The sequence below is a fragment of the Ooceraea biroi genome, chromosome 7 (assembly GCF_003672135.1).
Source record: "Ooceraea biroi isolate clonal line C1 chromosome 7, Obir_v5.4, whole genome shotgun sequence".
In the NCBI taxonomy this organism is placed as follows: Eukaryota; Metazoa; Arthropoda; class Insecta; order Hymenoptera; family Formicidae; genus Ooceraea; species Ooceraea biroi.
In genome coordinates this window covers 4,370,151-4,390,564 of record NC_039512.1, presented here as the reverse complement: position 1 = coordinate 4,390,564, position 20,414 = coordinate 4,370,151, and the positions used below count along the sequence as shown (strand labels likewise).

Here is a 20,414-nt window from a genome sequence, read left to right as displayed (position 1 = left end):
CGATTCAAGATTCATATCCAGCAAGTTATGCGTCGTCATAGGGATTTCGAGTAAGATTTCATTTGCTGCATTTGCTTGAGCAGCTCAAGAATTGGACATATTTTCCGCTGAATCCCCCATGCAATTGGCATATATTTTTAGGTCTAAAGGAATATACTAATTAGATTCAAGAACTCACTGAAGTATTGAGTCTGCTGAATACAGCCAACCTCGTAGGATCGCGTCCTCCTCACAGCGTCGAGCAGTCATTGGTGCAAGCTTCTCGCAGCTGTCGCCGAGTCGGCTGTGCGTCATCTCCGCGCATGTAGAGATGAGTCGCCGAACGTTCGCAGGAGTGAAGCAGAGTGGAGTTACCGGCTTCGTAACTGATCGACCTATCGACCATCCATACATACGTACACCGTCGCTCGATCGATTCGTTCTGTCAAACGCGTTCGTTTTCCGCACCATGGAAGCTCTGATACCGGTGATAAACAAGCTGCAGGACGTGTTTAACACCGTTGGTGCTACTGTGCTACAGCTGCCGCAAATCGTCGTCCTGGGCACGCAGGTTAGTTCAGACTCCTTGGCCTAGCCGTTGATAGTGAGCAGCGGTGGCTCCCATTGTTTTCGTTTCGTCTCGACTATTCGCTCTCTGCTTTCTGACTGGAGCAAGTATATTCGAAATGTCAAGCGAGCAAGCGAGATAGTGAGAGGAATAAAAGAAGTTGCGAGAAGATGCGTTGGTTTGGACGCTCGCACGCTCCTAAGCAAGTGTCTATTTTTGTTCTGCATTTAATAAACAGGTAAAACAATAATATTGATACTGATGACGCTGATGATTGATTGACTGGCTGGAAGTATGTACGTGAGCGTGCAAAATGAACGCAGACAAAGAGTGCAATTGCGAAAGCAGATTGCACTTGAGCTAACTTCAGATTGATTTCTGATTGGTCGTTCACAGTATTTCTTTGTCATGAACAATGTAGCAATGGAAGCGAGTTTTGATTTTTCATTTAAATGGAATGTGCAATTGAGCAATACAGTCTTGTGAGCTGCGATTATTCAGTTGACCCAAGTGCGTCGAAACTTTCTTTCCTTTTATTTGAGAAAAGAGAAAAGAAAGATTTCCGAAGCATTTAAAACCTCAACTGGACATAGGTTTACTGCAAATATGTAAAACGAGATCACTTTGTGCAACTAATCAAGCGACAGTCAAAATTTTGTCATTTTTATATATTTTATATCATAATTTTATTATATATCATATTTTTCTTATTATTCTGTCTTTCTTTCTTAGATAAATTTTCTCCCTTTTTAAATAATCTCCATAGTGCACAAAATTGCAGCAACATACACTACGACAACAAACGTTGCATTTTCCAGAGTTCTGGAAAGTCGTCTGTAATAGAGAGCTTAGTGGGTCGCTCTTTCTTACCACGAGGGACTGGCATTGTCACGCGACGTCCGTTAATACTGCAGCTCGTGTACACACCGAAGGATGATCGAGAACACAGAAGCGCGGAGAACGGTACTCTGGACCTGAACGAGTGGGGAATGTTCTTGCACACAAAGAACAAGATCTACAAGGATTTCGAGGGCATACGCGCGGAGATCGAGGCCGAAACTGACAGAATGGCCGGAGCGAACAAGGGAATCTGTCCCGAACCGATCAGTCTCAAAATATACTCGACGTCTGTCGTTAATTTGACGCTCATAGATCTGCCTGGTATCACAAAAGTGCCAGTAGGCGATCAGCCAGAAGACATCGAGAATCAGATACATGAACTCGTATTAAAGTACATATGTAGCCCTAACTCTATAATCCTAGCAGTTGTCACTGCCAACACCGACATGGCTACCAGCGAGAGCTTGAAACTGAGCAAAGACGTCGATCCAGATGGCAGACGAACACTGGCCGTTGTTACAAAGCTAGATCTCATGGATGCCGGTAAATTTTTATTTTTATTTCATCATTCTCCACCTCTGGAGATCTAACAAAGCGCAACAGTTAATTATTTATATAATATAGCGTTATTATTAAACGTATTTTTATTTCTTTCCCCTTTCAGGAACTGATGCCTTGGATATCTTGTGCGGTAGGGTCATCCCGGTTAAGCTGGGCATTATAGGCGTCGTCAACCGTTCTCAGCAAGACATCATGAACAAGAAGAACATTCAGGAGGCGCTAAAGGACGAGGCGATGTTCCTGCAACGAAAATATCCGACGCTGGCCAACAGAAACGGAACTCCTTACCTGGCAAAGACTCTGAATCGTCTACTTATGCAACATATCAGAGACTGTTTGCCAGAGTTGAAGGTAATAATGTTGACAGTAGTCGCTGGATTATGATACAATAGCTAGAATCTACTAAAGTAAGCATAATGCGGTAGAACGTGTGTTTTCTGAAAAACAGAACAGAGTGAACACGATGGTCGCGCAATATCAGACGTTGCTGAATTCTTACGGCGGAGACGTCGAGGACAAAAGTCAGACCTTGCTGCAGATCATCACCAAGTTCGCCAACAGCTATTGCGCTACGATAGAAGGCACAGCCAGGAATATAGAGACCACGGAGCTGTGCGGCGGCGCGCGTATCTGTTACATATTCCACGAAACGTTCGGTAAGACGCTCGACTCGATCAATCCGCTGGCAGATCTCAGCAAGGTGGACATATTGACCGCTATCCGAAACGCTACCGGACCGAGGCCGGCTCTCTTCGTACCGGAAGTCTCCTTTGAGCTACTGGTCAAGCGGCAAATACGCAAATTGGAGGATCCCTCCCTGCGGTGCGTCGAACTCGTGCACGAGGAGATGCAAAGTATAATACAGCACTGCGGCACCGAGGTGCAGCAGGAAATGCTGCGTTTCCCCAAACTGCACGAGCGCATTGTCGACGTCGTTACGCAACTGCTTCGCAGGCGGCTCCCGCCTACCAATTCGATGGCAAGTAAACTGCAACTGGATTTGTCTACTCTTATGTATAATATAATGTGTTCCTCTAGCGCTCATATTAATGTAACTTGTTGAAAAAAAAGGTGGAGAACCTGGTGGCGATAGAATTGGCGTATATCAACACGAAGCATCCCGACTTTCACAAAGATGCGGCATTCGTATCGTCTTTGCTCAAGGAAGCCGATGTAGATCACCTGAAGCACAACAAGCGATTAGCTTTAACCACCTCTACGTCCAGCACTATAATCCCAAATGACACAGTAAGTAATAACTTTCATTTATTCATCGTGTCTCCGTTTTTAGAATTTTTCGTTCTCTGCATACGAGTCTTTGAGAATATCATTTTGATTTATTGTTGATTTGAATGCTATTGCTGGATTATTTTGCCCACACCAGGTTTTAGTTTTTTTTTCTTTTTCTTTTTCTTTTTTTTATGGTGTGTTTTTAACTAATAATCAAATACATTTATAACGGAAATCAATGATTAATCAAGATGAGAACTCTGTTTCTGCTCAGACTAAGGAGCAGCAAGGACAGCAAAACAGCAATCATTGGCTGTTGAGTAACTTGCTACTACAAGGGAGATCGGAATCGAATTCCAATTCTATGGACGGTTCCCCGGTCAGAAAATACGACAGTAATAATTCACACGCGAATCCGTCGCTCGAATTACAGAAAGCCTCGCCACAACAGAAGCCAGTAAATCTACTGCCTGCGGTGCCGATACAAACGTCACGGAAACTTAGCGAGCGTGAGCAACGGGATTGTGATATTATTGGTAAGGGTGATCGTATTAAGCATCATTGTAGAACAAGTTCAATGCAGATTTTAATCCATTTTATCTTAAATGTTATTGATTGTTTATTGATTTGCAGAAAGGCTCATAAGATCATACTTTTATATTGTACGAAAGTCTATTCAGGACAGTGTACCAAAGGCTGTTATGCATTTCCTAGTCAATTACGTGAAAGATAATTTACAAAGTGAGCTCGTCACGCACTTGTACAAGTCGGATCAGGCTGAGGCCCTGCTGATCGAGAGCGAACATATCGCTGTTAGACGCAAGGAAACAGCGGACATGCTTAAGGTAAAAGAGAATCGTGTCATCGCGTATGTGTAAACCGCTTTATCGATTTCTTTCTACTCAATTTGCATTCTAATCCCGCAGGCGTTAACCCAAGCTGGCCACATCATTAGCGAAATTCGAGAGACGCACATGTGGTAGCCGAGCGCCTAAAAGCCTTCACGCCGCTGGAGTCTAGTTGAATATAGGTATTACATTTCTGTGTTTTAACGAACTAAGTTAAAGGATGTACTTTACCGATCTATCTGACAGTCTCTTGTACATAACTCTTACGTTTCTCATGCAAGAAGTAGCACACGCGTGAAGCAATGAGGGGTCCTGATATGTTTCATCACTTAATTTTATTGTATGAGCATGAAGGCATAACATCGTATGTGAAACGCGCACTTACGCAACCAGCCGAGAACGAATTGTTATTTTGTGATTCGAAATGAATAATGCGATAATTCGATTTTCTACTGACTGACTGTTCCGTAGGTGTACACGCTGTTGACCTATCATTGTATGTGAGAACACTTTAGAATAACTGTTTTTTTTTCTGTGGTTTGCATTTTACTACGGGAGCGTCACTATGTGCTTCTACTCGATCTAATCTTGCATTGCCACGCGTTACACTAATTGTTAACGGGAATGCAAACGTGAATGAAGCGCATTGTTCCGTGTACTTTTTTCATTTTGCTGTTTATAATTTCTTTTCTAGAATAGAAAGCTAAAAGTATATACTTCTTGGTGAATTATATTGAATTTTTTACAGACCTCTGCCCAATAAAATTTATGTAATTCTCTGTACTTCCTCTGACATATCTTAACGACGGCGCCGTCCCTTTTGAAACGATTTATGTAATTGTCTCTCAGTTTTTTTTCAATCGAAAATCAATTTACTCACATCTGGTACATTGTTAATTTCTTATTTTCCGTATAAAGTTTTATTTTCAAATAATTCAATGATTTTTAGCACGCCATGTGCATATAATTCGTTCCGGATAATGGAAATTTTCAGTTTTGCATCGGATTTGCGCTGGAGTCGATACTTTATCCACAGGCACTCGCATCTGGTGGAACTACTCTCGTGGAGAAATGGATGACCATGACGCTGAAGTATTTCGCATCCTTCGTCAATAAAGCGTGGTTCTCTAATCACAACTATTCCTACAAAGACAAATATCATTTAGAATTGCATTTTTTCTGTATTCTTCGTCGTTTTGTACGATCAACTCGTGCCTAATTGGAGTACTTACTATATGGATAAGAATGCCGAATCACGTACGTAGGGACAACAATCGTGATTCACAAGACTGATCATAAATCGCGTCAAATCGAGTATTTAATGTTTCTGAGTATACAGACATGCCTCGTTCTATTGTGAATGTTTTCGAGAACTGCATATGCAATTAATCGATTGTAAATAACGTAGCATAGCTGAGACCAATAGGAGATGAATTTTTGTTTCATACAGATGACCATTTTGTTTAGTACAAAGATAATAAAAAGATATCACAAAGAAGATTGTCTTAATCGTTCGGATAAGACATCCGGTTCCACATCGACGCAATAACTCTCTAGATCCCGTAATCGAAAAGAGTTTGGACTTTTTTTGCTTTAACGTCTTAATATGAAAATTTTTTCAATCTTTTCCTGCACTTGTTTTAAAACAGATATACACAATGCCTTAAAATTCATGAAAGTATATGCGTGAGAGCATAAAACCACAATTTTCTCAAATTAATACTATATACTCGAATTTAAAAATGTTTTATTTTAATATATTTCTTTGTTTTCGTGGAGATGCAAGTAAACGTTTAAAATCAGAATTAAACGCTGCTTCCTTGCACATATTTTCTTGTACTTTGTACATATGCAAATATTGCAAGAGTGCATGTTGGAATCGATCATGATTATCTCTCGACGCTTTACTTCTAATTATTTCACAAGTCATTTCATAAGTTGCGTTATTAGGTAGAATTCTCATTCTAGATTATCATTTTCGTAAGACGATATCATAACATGATATAATCAATTACGTATATATTACCAGCGTATTCCTTTATATATATCTGTATAACATATATTATTACATTAGACAACAATTAATTTTTATTTGTATTTATTATACGTATGTACAACAATGATAATAATGTGTAAGAATAAAAATAAGTACGAACATCAAATTTTGACTCCAAAGAGAATCGAATTGTGAGAGTAACACGCGATACTTAACTGACAACGAAGCGCGAAGATGGAGTCGGGCACTTGTTAATTATTTAGATAATTGATAATTGTACTTGCAATTGTATTGCATTCGCATCAACTGGAATGATTGAGATTTTGTGAGAATCGTCACCGAATGAGGATCTTTCACAATTACCGCGGTAAATGGGATCAGCAGCCTTTATCAGCTGTTACTGAACTGAATCGATGATGTCGTGCGGAAACTGTTACATCACACGAAGTAATCCAATAGCAAAGTCATGAACACGCCAGTGACGGCAGATCCACATGTGCGCGCACACTATCGCAGTGATACTATACTTATTTGTCAGAATATATATAAAGGCGACAGTTGCAGTATCATTGTCTTTATCCACTGTTAGCACGGCTCTTCACGCCGTCCCTTAGTATCAGGAGCTGCCTGCATTCATTATCGTCGAACGTAGTATTCTTCAAAGAAAGGTATTTATCTCCAAAGAATAGTAATAAATTTTAACAAAAACGACTCGATTAATGTTTTTCATCAATCGTGCAATAATCAATAAAAATTGATCATAAGAAATTATTCTATAAAAAAAACAAATAATTAAATTTTTATTTCAATGTTCAATCTTTAAGCGTGCTATTGATTCCACAGTTTCATTTTAAGGGATTTGCTCGCGATGGTTGATTCCGTGTTCCGTACTCGTTCTCTTGGTACACCAGCCGAGGGTGTCAAGGATCAATATGCGGATGGCAGAGCGGCGAAGGTCTGGGAAGTCTTCATCGGCGACAAGAAGCAACGCACGCAGAACTATCGGGACTTCTTGGTGGGCTTGCTACGGCAGAAGAGATGCCAACGCATATTAGACGTCGCCTGCGGTACTGGCGTCGACTCGGTGATGCTTTTGGAGGAAGGCTTCGAAGTCGTCAGCGTTGATGCATCTGACAAGATGCTCAAGTATGCACTAAAATCTAGATGGGAACGCAGGAAGGAGCGTGCTTTCGACAATTGGGGTGAGAAAACTAAATATTCAATAGTTTAACAGAGTTTGACGGAGTTGGAGTTGCATTAGGCTGAAAAAATTGAAAAAATTGGAAATTAGAAGAAGAAATAAGAAACATAAAGATTATGAGAAACTAAAAAAAACTGTAAAAAAATTCGAGCTAGAAACATTCAAAAACAGTTAAAAAAGCAAGTTACGTAAAAATTCATATAGAAAATAACATTTCGACACAAGCTTATTGCTGTTTGCGCCAATGGAAGTATTATGATGACGACACTGATAACTGATAACTTTAAATAGCTTTAAGTCGATTTTCGTTAAGACTAAGTTCAATACCATTGAATGGCCATTTTTAATCTCTTCGCATGTTCAGTTAACAGTTCTGCATATAATTGTACAAAATACACACGCACATACAACACACACGTATCGCCGGTCATCGTGAGAAAAACCGAGGTCAGATAAAGCGCTTTAAAGCACGACAGTATTGTATCACTCAAGCAAAGCCGATGTATTGCTTATCGCTGACGGCACTAAGAGAACTACAGAAACACTTGCCGTGTTATCAACGAAGGTCAATCTTTTTCTACTTACCGAATTTCGATTTTGTAATTATAATCACGCGATGCTTTATAGCTGAAAATACTGAATGTCGATAAGACTGACAAACAGTAAAATGTTTTTAATAATGCAAATAAAAATTCTATCGATAATCGCAGCATTTAATTGAATTTCAGCGAATTCTACATTCTCTATGAAAAACTTGCGCCAATAATCGTAATCAATTTAATCTTTTGAATTGTGACAGTGATTGAAGAGGCAAATTGGCTGACTTTGGCTAGTGACATTAGCCACCTCATTGGAGAGGGTTTCGACGCCGTTATATGCTTGGGAAACAGTTTCGCTCACATGCCCGATTCTTTCGGGGATCAAAGAGAACAGAAGTACGTTAAATTTGTCATTAGAGATCACGTTATTAGATTAAACTCATGTCATATAAATTGCAGTAGCTTTCAAACGCTATGAAATAATTATTAAAATTCATCAATTTGTCTGTCAGAGACATGTGGTAGAATATTTTACAAATCTGTTCTACTATTCATGAAATATTCTATTCCAGGCGAGCGTTCGCGAATTTTGAGCGCTGCGTAAAGCCGGGCGGTTTACTGCTCATTGATCATAGAAATTATGACTACATAATCAGAACCGGCCAAACTCCCTCAAAATGCATATATTATAATGTAAGTGTTATTCGAGCGTGTACTATTCATTTAATGTTACACATGGTTATTAAACGCATAATGTATTATGCGTTAAATTTTCAATGATTGCTCAATGGCTCTTGAAACTATTATTCAACAACGTAATTTAATATAAAACTATAAATTTTCTGATTATTTTAGACAATTTGTTGCATTTGTAAATAATTGTTACCGTTTCTTTCTCCAGTCGTTCTTAAAAATATTAATTTTTTTCGTTCAGAGTCAGCATATGACGGACATCAAGACGTCGGTGCTTTACGTATCCGGAAAGCCAACGATCGTAACGATGGATTATATGATCGCTTTGGACGAGGACAGTAAAGACAACCTTGAGTCAATCAGCGAATTCAGGTTGTCGTATTATCCTCACAGATTAACTATTTTCCGTGACATGCTGACCGATGTGTTCGGTCATGGGGCGAAACACACCATTTACGGTGATTTCAAGCCGCTTAATCAGATCGAAGATCCTGGATTTTACATCCATGTCATGGAGAAGCAATCTTAAAGCAAGACACCGGCATCGGTCGACGTAACTACGTGACATTCATTTCTAAGTGGTGCCATCGGTTTTTTGGGACAGTATCAAATGTTTCTTCGTGAAACGTCTCTTCTTGGACGATACGTTGTACGAATACGTTGAGTTAATCTGTCCACGTTAAGACATTGTATAAAGATCGATAAAGGTGAAATGTTTTTTAGCGAACAAGTGAGAAGAAGACTTGGAATTAAAATTATACCTGTTGCATACTAGATCTTTTATAATTGTAAATTTGTTGAGAAAAGCAATGATAAAAATGTATCAATAAAGAAATATATTCTTAGATGTTTACACATGTACATACATAGATTGTCAGAAATATTTTATATTATACAAAAATACGAAAGAGGACGTGAATGATGAGAGGATCAGCGTATGAGAAAGATGTATTCCGGAATGACATATAAACGAGAGTATAAGTTTCAATGTTTTTATTATAAGTTTGAAAGCAGCTTTTTTTTCATTGAGTATTCTAGCCAGGCTTCGTTCGATGGTACAACTTGATTCTCAAGGATATTTTCCGAGCGATCATTGACGATGATTTCGGTTGGTAACCTTTTTGGACGAATTTTCGTGTCTTTCTCTTTTTCTTTCTTTCGTTCCAGCCTTCTTCGCGTAATCAATACCTCGAATAGACGCGCGAATTCGGGGATAGGAAGACTAAACGTTTGTCGCGCGCGAATCGACTTTTCCCTGATCTTACACGTCTTACAATCTCTATGAGAAATGCGAACAAATCATCGAACAAATATCGATCGTTTTGTAACGTAGCATTTTGCAACGTTAGCGCTAGTCTTACTACAATTCACACTCAAGAATTGACATCGCAGCATCCGAGATACGACATGTGTCCACGTTATCAGTCGTCAATGATCGTTCCAACTTAAAGTTATGTGTGGGCGCAGAAATTGCTTTTGCAAACTCTTACTTGAATTCACTCCCCGAGATCGCCTTTCGGGGCCTTGAAACTTAACAAGAGTCTCCGTCGCCGCGTGAAGAGTGCCACTATCGTAGAAATCGAACTCCGAGGGATTAGTCATTCAGTAGAATAGTTTTGCGTAGAAGAGATGATATAAGAAGAGGAGGGTGAGAGAGGGCGGAGAGATCAAGTTCGATTTCTTCGATGTACTTTCTGCGGCACTGCGAAGTCGGGGGATACAGCCCGCCGGAGAAATGATTGAGGACAATTAATTTACAAGGCCAAGGACTTATGTTACAAGTGCAACGAACTGCCCATATAGAAAAATGGACGAAGTGTTATAGCAAAAATCTTTTTTCCCCCCCGTCTATCAATAAATATATATATACGTATGTATTTATATATTTATATATTTATAGTTTTGTTCTGTATTTCTCTCTGTTCAGTAGCTATTTATATATATTATATGTATAGACTCTTTTTCAACCATTTTCTTCTTCATGAAATTCGGTACGGTATCTATCACGACTTTTTCGACCGTCTCTGCGAACATTCGTCGTCGTCTTCGTCATGTGAATTTCTCCGTGTTTAAAGCTTTCGAGATCGTACCCGACGATTGTAACATGCTACTTAGCGTGTCGCAACTCGATATATAATAACATAATAATGGTAACGTACATAAATTATATCGTTTCAAAGTTTACTTTAATCTACTCTCGCACGAAAAAGAATACTACTTCAATTGTCGCTATCGTGATTTTAATTAAAACAGATTTATACAGCGAAAGATACGCGGACATTGTTGATGGATTATCTCGTGATAATAAAATTCAATACACTCCATTCTATTCTAATTAATTTCTTCTGCTTAATGCAGAAAGTGTATTAATATAATAATGATAATAATATGCAAATTTGTTCTCTTCTGATAATTGTTGTTCAAACAAAGCTTTCGTAGTAAAATTAAAATATACGGGTTTACACGTGCCGTGTAACAAACTCGCTATTTTAACGAGTCCTGAAAATTGACTTGTTTCTTGAAACTTTATTTCGAGCGAGTAAGCACGTAAGGTCAGAGACGACGACTCGTGTTACGACATTGTCGTTCGAATGGCGATTGTTCACATTATTGCAAAGTAGCTGATATAAAAATTGTAACATCGTATTGCATTTAGATTCTCTCAACTTTACATTCAATAACGATCTGCCCGGTAAAAGATGCGCGATATGAATCGCGAGATGCTCAGAGTGCAATTACTTAATAGTTTTAGATATATCGCATAAGTAACTAGATATATATTTTACTTTATGTAGTGCATTTTTACATCTTTGTCGCAGTTAAATTAATTATATAACGATGAAAATAATCACGCAAATAAGATTCGCGCATTCTGCATTTCTGTTTCCACGACACGCGTAAAGTATCGATCGTCGCGATCGAGCGACGACCAAGTGAAATTAAGATTTTATTTGGTCGTATAGGGCAGATCGGTAAGAGAATTTTACTTCCTCCTGCAAGCGTACGCGCTCCTCGTTATATACACGCTCGTATTTGCTTCTCTTTTGCGACTTTTCCTGCGAAATTGCATGCGCAATATTTAACGAGCAATTCTATACCTCGTAATAGTAATGTCATATAGATCCGCCCGTAATTCTCAGTGTTAACAGACATTATCTTCTCTGGAGGTCAAAGGTGATATTACTCGTTAATATCAATCTATTTGTGAACTTCGTTCGAAGTAATCGCAATCGAAGTTCTTTGCGCGTGTTTTTTCATCTTCTTGCGTCGCCGCCTCCTCATGTCGTTGTTCCTCGTATGAAGTAAATCCTGCTATTTGCAGTTCGTTGGATCGCGAGCGTATCTTGCTGTATTATCACGTGATGACAAATAGAAATTGCGGAATAAACCGGTATTGCGATCGGTGAACAACAATTTTGATTAAGCGATGAGGCGCGGGATCGCCATTCGGCTTCGTCACGTACGTTTCCATGCTGCGTGAGTTTCAGTGCGACAAGATAAAAGGCAGCAATAATTGACAGCTGGATCCTTACTTTCTCAAATTCCTTCCACCACATTATTACATTATGACTTAACGATTGTTCCTTCCATTTGCTCCATTTTCCGCACTATGTCTTTCGGAGCGTAAAACATGGATTGGGGGAATTGGCAAAGGGCGTCTTATTGCTAAATTTTTTTTACAGAAAACTACAAACGTTGTTGTACAAAGAATCGAATTTGGCAAAGATGACTCTTGCTACCTGTCACCTTGTCATGGCATTTTGCTTTCCTGATGTTACGACGGAAGCTTTTTCCAAAAGTTAGACTTAAATAGCTTGCGAGCTCCGTTAATTATAATGTCGATATAAAAATATTCGACTTATTATTCGATAATCGATTATATTTTATGGCATGAGATTTTTCCTCTTAGTTAGATATTATACTTAGTTAAATACTCATTTAAGTACTCAACCAAATATTCAATTCAGTACTGAGCTAATTGTAAGTACGTGATTAAGTAATCAGTTAAGCACCCAATTAAGTACTCAGTTAAGTACTTAAAAATTATTGAATTTAATGATTTATATTATACAAGTTTTCTACATGCATCGGGACACACACTCCAGTCATTGAAACGTACGGATTCACAGCTACCTTCGCGCAAACGTCGTATTCTCATTCTTGATGAAAATTGAAATTGCAGAAGTGGAGCATTTTATAGCGTATAACGGCCGCGCGGTATGATTGATGCATGAAAAATCTCAGCGTACCGCGTTTTAACATGATCGATAGACGTGGCTTAATCGCTACAGTTTCAACAGTGTTAAATCCTTTTTCTTTGCGTATAAGTATATAAACTACGATAGAGCCAGCTATATCGTTTCTGTCTCTAAAATCTATTTAACAAAGTTCTCGTAACTGTTCGATAGTTCATCTTTTATAACATGAAATTATAGATTTATCATCTCTTTATCTCTTATATTTATATATGTACACGCATATATGTGTATATATGTACGTGAGGTGTATTTATGTGTACATACGCAAATTTGCATATGTACTTCCGATTTGATCAAATGATTTTGATGATGAGAATCGCGCCTTTGCTCTTCGTGGTCATTGAAAATGGAAATAGAACTATTTTCTTATTATTCTCTATAATCTCATAAAAAATAATTTTCTACTACTGCATAATTATGAAAAATTGAATGAAATAAAATAAATAAAGAAGAGTGCAGGAAATTATACAATTCTGTTAATTATTAGTATACAAATCAACCTTTCAAAACTTATCACGAATAATTCAGCTTCATTAGGTCTAATAAGCATTCGCAAGGAATTGATTGTCAGCTCGTTAGGTTATTAAACTCTTAGCAAAGACGCTATTCCCGCTTGCAGTATCAGCGCGCTTCCCCATATTTGTATGGTCAGTAATTACGCAAATATATATACATGTCATATTACAAGATATATACATCTAATATTGCTGTTTGGCTTCGTATGCATGCCATACGAACTTGCAAGCGTAGCGCCATTTCTGCGTAACAATATCATTTACACGAGAAACTTCGCCCGACGAATTAACTTGACGAGCAAATCTTTGAAGTCACATCATGTTTCTTCATAATCATTAGTCATACTAAACGTAAGATTTAATTATCAAATAGATAATAAAAAATTACATGACAAAGTGATGTATAAAACGTTGTCAGAAATATTTTGATAATTAGTCACTCAATAAAGCAACTTGCAATAAAATACATAACGTTCAAATTTATAAAAAAAAATGTAGTAACAAGAATTCGATAATTAAATTCGACGCAAAATTAATTCGAGATTCTTAGGAATTGGTTTCAATCAAGAGCGCTTAAGTCACACTTACAATATGCAACAGATCGTGATAACCGTTCCATCTTAGAGAGAAGGGCGATCACATTTGCAATTCCATTGACTGTCTGCCGAGCAGGACGATTATTTCGATTCGTATTCAATTTGGATATCTCGATCTCTTGTTTTAACTATTTAATATTATTCGATAGCTCCGCTTGATAGATTCAAAGGAAAAAGAAAAATATTCGGTATTTAAATTGATGTGAGATAGACAATTAAGATAAGTTCCTTATGTGGTGCCCAAACTACCCGTCAAAATTGATTTGTGTTTCCCTTCGAAGAGAATTTTATTATATTTTATTATAATTTTATTATTATCGACACGATAAAAGCCTTCGAATTTGTATTCAGGTACCTTTACTATTGCGATAGTACACGTCATTGTTCTCTATAAGAAAATATGTATAAATATCATTATCTCGATTTATCTGCCTGGCTTTCTCGAATAGTTTCATTGACCTCGTGCGGGACCGATCAAAGAGGCGGATGTAAGGTATTCAAGTCTTAAAAATTAAAGAGTACGAAAGAGTACTTAAAAAGTACGAAATTTACAAAGTAAAATTTAGAAATCCGAGTAGCGAGAAGATAATGTGTATATTTGATCTCATAAAAAACAGTTACCGTACCATGAAGAAAAGATTCCGGAAACGCTCTCTAGTTTACTTAGAAAGAGTAAAAAATTTTTATATTTATTATCCGAGATTTCAGAAAAATTGGTCTCCAGATTCTTTAATCTCCATCAAACGGCATACATTTAATTAAGCTTTTAATATCATGAGATTGATTCCATTCAAACAAAAATATGAGAATAAAAGAAAATTCTTTTAAATATTCTGAATAATTGTATGAAATTTTATTTTTTCTCTCTCTCTCTCTCTCTGAGAAATTTTGTAAAATTTTATTCTGCTTTATAGGTATTAATTACCGCACAGTGACTTAGTGTTTAAAAGACTCTACGGTACCTGCTGAGATTCAATACACTTGGCCGGTCCCGGACTGCACATCTCTGACGATTCAGTTGGACACCACCAAGTTAGAAGTTTCGTCACGAACCACGCGCGCTAATGCACTGGGTTAGTAATTAGAAAACGCCACGCTGCCTCGTCGAGGGAGACGACTTGGTGTCGACGTGATCCATTCCGATCATGACCGGAGAGGCTTAAAAATCTAGTATAATCGCCGTGATGCTATCACGAAGTCTGCTATGCGATACGCGATACGTGAATCTACAATCTACTGTGTGTATGTATGTTTTTACGTGTATATGTGTGTGTATGTGTGTGTGTATAAAGTGGTACTCCCTCAGAGAGTTTCGATGTGTCTCGAAGAAGCCGTCGCAAGCGAGTAATTCGTATTTAAAAGTGCGTTTATTTGCCTCATTAATCAGTGCCACTTTTGGCCATGCAGAATTACGCCGGCGTTTCATCGAGGTCGAGGCGAATCCTCGTTCCTCATCATCACCTTCTCCTCATCTCATTTTGTAAAGCAATTAGCGAAAAATGCAGAGAGCTCTTCTCTTTAAATATACAATATATAATATATATCGCATATATATTATCCGAGTATGAACATAAAGTTATATTCGTTGGCGTCCGCCACTGGAGGAGAAACGGAGTCTTTACCCGGCACAGCACCAAAAGGGATCCAGGCACACGCGAGAGGAATGGCATCGCGCGCACGAGGTGTGACCCTGAACGACTGAATCTTCCAATTGCACCGAGACGATGAATCCACCGCGTTATTCTGTGTGTATCACGTGCATGCGAACGAAAAAGTAACAAAATGTTGTTAGCCGTTGTTCGATGTACGCAGATTTATGATAAAATGATCGCGCGCGAGTGCGTCGTCGTACGGCGGACTCGCATTCTCGCGTGGATGCGAAACTATCAAACGTGACGGAACAATCCCGTTGTCGCGACAGATTGGTCCGAGAGCAAACAGAAACGAAATTGGCGTGAAAAGAACTTTCACAAATACTCCCTCGGTCTGGGCGGTGGTCTCTTACGTTCGGACCTCTCAGTGGCCCTCTCAGTGGCGGTTCTCTCGGCTGATCCACCAGTTGAATCCCGATCGTCGGTGCTCTCGAGCATTTGCGTGGTCTCCGTGGGCTCCGACGGGCTCACCGGTTGCGTGGCGAGCGGGGCGAGCGGCGCCGCACCCTTGTTGCGTGACTTGCTGCGTCGCTTGCGCAGGATCAGCGGGCCCAGGGCGTTCGAGTCGTCCCCGCGCGATGTGGAGGCCTGTGCCAGCCGTTCGAGCAGCTCCTTGTTGACGTCCCGTGACGCAGCCAGTCTATCAGTGTCCTTGTGCCGTTCCGACGACGACTGATGGTGATGGTGATGATGATGATGATGCTCCTGGCTCTTCGGCATGCGCTCCGTCGCCGTCGATTGCTCCCGGTAACCCTCGCTCGGTGTCGTGGATGTCGAAGTGGTCGCGATTGATGGCGTGGTCTGAGTCGCGCACTGGACCAGCGTTACGCTCGTGGTCGTAGGCGACTGGTTCGTAACGAAGTTTGGAACCTTCGGTTGTTGAACACCGCCGCCACCGACGGACGGCGGTGTTGCAGTGGCTGGTAGCCTATTCACTAGCGCCTGCAACATGTCTTCGATCTTGGCCAGCCGCTGATTTACCCTCTGCACCTCGAGTTTCAGGTCCACCTTGACTTCCAGCACCGCCGCGAGGATCTCCCGCTCGTGGCTCGGTTGTTGCGTGATCAGGCCACTGTCATAGCTTTCCAGACGTCGCAGTTGCAGCTGCTTCGAGTCCACACTGAGGGTCTGTTGTTGCTGTGCCTGCTGTGTCTGTTGTTGCTGAGTGTCCTTCGTATTGTCGGCATTGTCGGCTGTTTCTTCGATCGTTCCTCCTAACTTGCCGATCTTCGGGAAGACTTTGTTAGTGCCAGCACTCGAACTCGGACGCGGGTCTCTCGCGCTGAGAGATCTTTTAAACGTATCGCTGACTGTGCCCGATTCGCTGCCAGAGTCCAAACTCGAGCTACCTGCAATTTTATAAAATTTCTCATAAGTTTAGGAATCCAGTTTACTTGCGGTTAATTTGCTTTAAATAGCAATCTCTTGATAAATAATTATTACTGGAATTTTAACTGTTCTCTGGCTAACACTAAGACCAACATCGAGATACATAAATTATTTAATCGATAACTAAATATTTAACTGTGATTAAAAGTAATATAAAAATTTACTTTCTGCCTTACCTAATAAACGGCCCCATTTGCCTGGTCGCGCTTTGGCGATGGCTGTTCCAGCTTCCTCGGCAGTGGACAGCTTCTTCAAGTGCGACGTCTCGCTGTCCTTGGTGTCCTTACTCTCACCTTTCTCCACATCGGCAGTGTGTTGTTTCTCTCGGCGAAATCTACACGGAATAATACAAAAAAACAAAAAAAGATCCATCTTTATTTTGCAGTAACAATATATATTTGCAATATACATATTTACATACGAAGGAAAAGATACGATAAAGGCTGATTATTCCCTAGACATTTGGACCAGGGCAGCAAAAGTACAAATGCATATAGAGGGGCGAGAGTGTAGTGAAGGGGTGCTAGACAAAAGACCATTCTCACGTGAAAAATCTGATTGCCTGTTTTCTTTCTATTAATTCGCCACGTTTCGTTCCTCCCTCCGGTTCGATTAAATCCACGCGTGATGCACCTCCAAATTAGTTCAGGATTTAAGCTAATCGGATTACGATAGCGTCGTAGCGTAGAATGCCGTCTGTTATCAAGGGCTAGAGAAAAGGGAGGTGGCTCCAGTTGGTTGATGGTTTCTCGAGCAACCTACATGCGATGTGCCTACAGGATCCACGGTAGACGACGTTAGCAAAACATGACAGTAAGAGAACGGAGAACGTTGGTACACGCCATTGGTGAACATCGGTCAATTTACTGTAACAACATTTTCTTGACAAGAAGTTTGCTAATCAGAAATAGTTAAGTAGCGGTATGCTTTTTTTTAGAAAAGTAGCAAGCCTGTTTTACAATATATTTTATTTTTTTAATTATTTACTGTATGTTCTATATTATTTCATAAGTAACAATAATTTTTGTTTTTCAGAAAGAATATTATGGAATAGTAATTTATTTGAAAATTAACTACACTCAATAATAATCAAGGAATCTTAGAATCTGAGCACGTTCATGTGGTACCATAATGTTTAAATCATCAAAGCTTCTGTTAGACGACTTGCACTATACTTATGCAAGCTCCTCACGCACTAGAACTTTTAATACGGTTCGAGTCGCAGAAGGAATACGACATTTAATACGATCTTAAGAAGGATTTTGTACTTGAAGATTTTACGCTCTCTTCACGAGTTCCCGTATTGTTACTCCATATTAATAGCGAGCGTCATGATGTTCGACTTTTCTGTCAGATTCAACATCTCACAGAATGAGCAACAAGATGAGATTGTTGACGAACAAGATACAAATTGAAAAGGAAGTAAACGATTCGCGAGTGCTTTTCACCGTAAATTGTAATATATAACGCAACGTTTTCAATCACTCACTCTTCAAAACGGTATCGCGCAGCCATCGGTCAGCGTCGACCAACGTTCTGCTGTATCTTTTGACAATAACGACAACGATGAGAAATTGCCCGACAAACTTTGGAATGCCACACTGTTGTACATACTAAACGTACCGGATAGTTGCATTATAGCTATTAATTATTGGCATAGTCGCAGTGAAGCCTTTGTGAAGCGTGGCTCGCGTAGGCAGCAGAAAATGCTATTAAAATCGCGATACGCGTATCAAAGCAGGGTTAGCCTTCCCGAAAATTAATCGATCAACGATTTCATTAGAACATTCGGTTTTTCTCAAAGAGATTAATGTATTAATTATATGAATATATAATGCTATTAAATCCAGTTAATGTCTCGATTATACGAACAATTATTATCGATTAAAGCATTAACAGATTTCAATAATTAGAAAATTTCTATGAAATTTCATATATAATTCTATGAAAAATAAAATATCGAAATGTCATCATGCAATTGCGATAAAATCAAAAAAGACATTTTCAAATTTTTTTACATTCAAAAGTAAAGAATTTTAAGTAAGAATTTTTATTAATTAGAGAATTAGAGAATCATGATATAAAATAATATAAATAAATTTAAGATATAAGTAAATTTAAATATATTACTTTTCATATATTATCATTTCCATATAAAAAAAGAATTCGATCTTGCCATGCACGTAAATCAATAAATTTATCATCTATCATCGAGCTATCAAGTGCTTTACGACTGTTGCAGCATAGTTATCACAAAAATTGTCGCAAGTAAATAAATATAATTTATTAGTATAATTATTAAGTAGTAAGTATAATTAATTAATTATGCTACAGAGAAAAGTAACATAAGAGGCTGTACCAAGTCAAGACTCGAGAGAAATCATTAGCGGAAGCACGTTTTGTGTGCGAGAGACAAGCAATCGAGAATGCGGAAATCATAGATATACAATAGAAAAATCGTTGATGATTATATTATATGTATATAAATATGAAGAAAAAGAACCAAAGATATTGGGCAACTATAAGTCGCAAACGCAGCGTTCACTCCTCTCTTCTCTGGCATTCCGACAGTTTCTCGGGCCAACTGCATACAGATAGTAATTTATACATATTCGTAAAGATACTCGAAGACTATATAGGAGACAAAAAGAAGTCTGAATCCTAGAGTGTGTGCGTTCGTCGCATGCACTTTGCTTTGCATAAAAATCGAAGAAGATCAGATGCTTATCAAACGTGTCAGGATTTCGGTAGTTTTCCGTCTCGACGACAGTAAATTCATACAAATATTTTATATACATAAGTGCGATTAACAATTACGTTCGTAATTCTCAACTATTTCTTAACGAGGCATTATCGAGGCACTTTTCAAATATTTTTAAAACATATTTCGCGTTGCATGTTATTCAGCGTGAGTTTCTATATTTATTATTATAATGTTGGCATAATAATTTCTATGAACAAATCTAGTAAGGATTATGATTAATGTTATAATAGCATTACAACTGTAATATTTCAATCTAGCGCAGAAGTTTGAAAGCTAGCAGACAAAGTTGCAAAGCTGTATAACCGATAAAGTGAATATTATACGAAATCCTGCAACTTGTTTTATATGACTCTGGTTTTTAATTATAAAGATATTAGGTGTACAAAAGAATTCTTGAAAATTGTTTAATGAAAATATCAATGCATATTGGTTTAAATGATTCAAACAAGGTGGTTTTGACCTAAATTATGACCATGAGAAGTTACGATAATCCGAAAAGAAGAATGAGTACATTCTGACCAGCTGTCCACATCAATGCAGAAACGAAACATCCACAGCAAAAGATTATGTTCTGCATTTGGACTGGAGAACCGTATTGCTTTATGAGCTGTTTCTGCCAAGTAAAGCAATTACTGCGGACCGCTAGAACAACTAATTACTCCGTTTGAGGAATGCATGGAATGAGAGACGTTTATATCTTGGTAAAGGAAGAAGACCGGTCAAACAGTTCCACGACAATGTCAGCCTTTGGTTGAGGATACCTCAATCTTATTGATGCTGGACG

General features: G+C 38.7%; 3 protein-coding genes across 6 annotated transcripts in view; 2 read left to right on the top strand and 1 right to left on the bottom strand.

Annotated features, from left to right (window-relative positions):
- The first annotated feature begins 281 nt into the window (after positions 1-281).
- On the top strand, positions 282-5,524 carry LOC105277552 (dynamin-1-like protein). Of its 2 annotated transcripts, XM_011335975.3 has the most exons (9): positions 285-550; positions 1,366-1,930; positions 2,052-2,299; positions 2,397-2,927; positions 3,020-3,196; positions 3,453-3,714; positions 3,812-4,023; positions 4,105-4,208; positions 5,021-5,524. In XM_011335975.3, exons 1-8 carry the CDS (start codon positions 311-313, stop codon positions 4,159-4,161), a joined length of 2,292 nt encoding a protein of 763 aa, XP_011334277.2. In that variant the 5' UTR covers positions 285-310; the 3' UTR covers positions 4,162-4,208; positions 5,021-5,524. The 2 variants fall into 2 exon arrangements, with proteins under 2 accessions (XP_011334278.2, XP_011334277.2); XM_011335976.3 differs by lacking the exon at positions 5,021-5,524 and having other exon boundaries at positions 282-550; positions 3,612-3,714; positions 4,105-4,809.
- On the top strand, positions 4,189-9,443 carry LOC105277551 (glycine N-methyltransferase). Of its 2 annotated transcripts, none has more exons than XM_020031104.2 (5): positions 4,189-4,208; positions 6,878-7,224; positions 8,023-8,158; positions 8,335-8,455; positions 8,697-9,443. In XM_020031104.2, exons 2-5 carry the CDS (start codon positions 6,891-6,893, stop codon positions 8,982-8,984), a joined length of 879 nt encoding a protein of 292 aa, XP_019886663.1. In that variant the 5' UTR covers positions 4,189-4,208; positions 6,878-6,890; the 3' UTR covers positions 8,985-9,443. The 2 variants fall into 2 exon arrangements, with proteins under 2 accessions (XP_019886663.1, XP_011334275.1); XM_011335973.2 differs by lacking the exon at positions 4,189-4,208 and adding an exon at positions 6,600-6,690.
- LOC105277556 (potassium voltage-gated channel protein eag) overlaps positions 9,437-20,414 on the bottom strand; it is a 66,312-nt gene continuing 55,334 nt past the window's right edge. The window contains exons 12-13 of one of the 2 annotated variants that reach the window (XM_011335983.2): positions 17,043-17,200; positions 9,437-16,826 (exon numbers count right to left, since the gene is read on the bottom strand). In XM_011335983.2, the coding sequence (XP_011334285.2) occupies positions 15,793-16,826; positions 17,043-17,200 (1,192 nt within the window). In that variant the 3' untranslated portion in view covers positions 9,437-15,792. The remainder of the gene's footprint in view (positions 16,827-17,042; positions 17,201-20,414) is intronic. The other variant, XM_011335984.2, reaches the window with a different exon arrangement.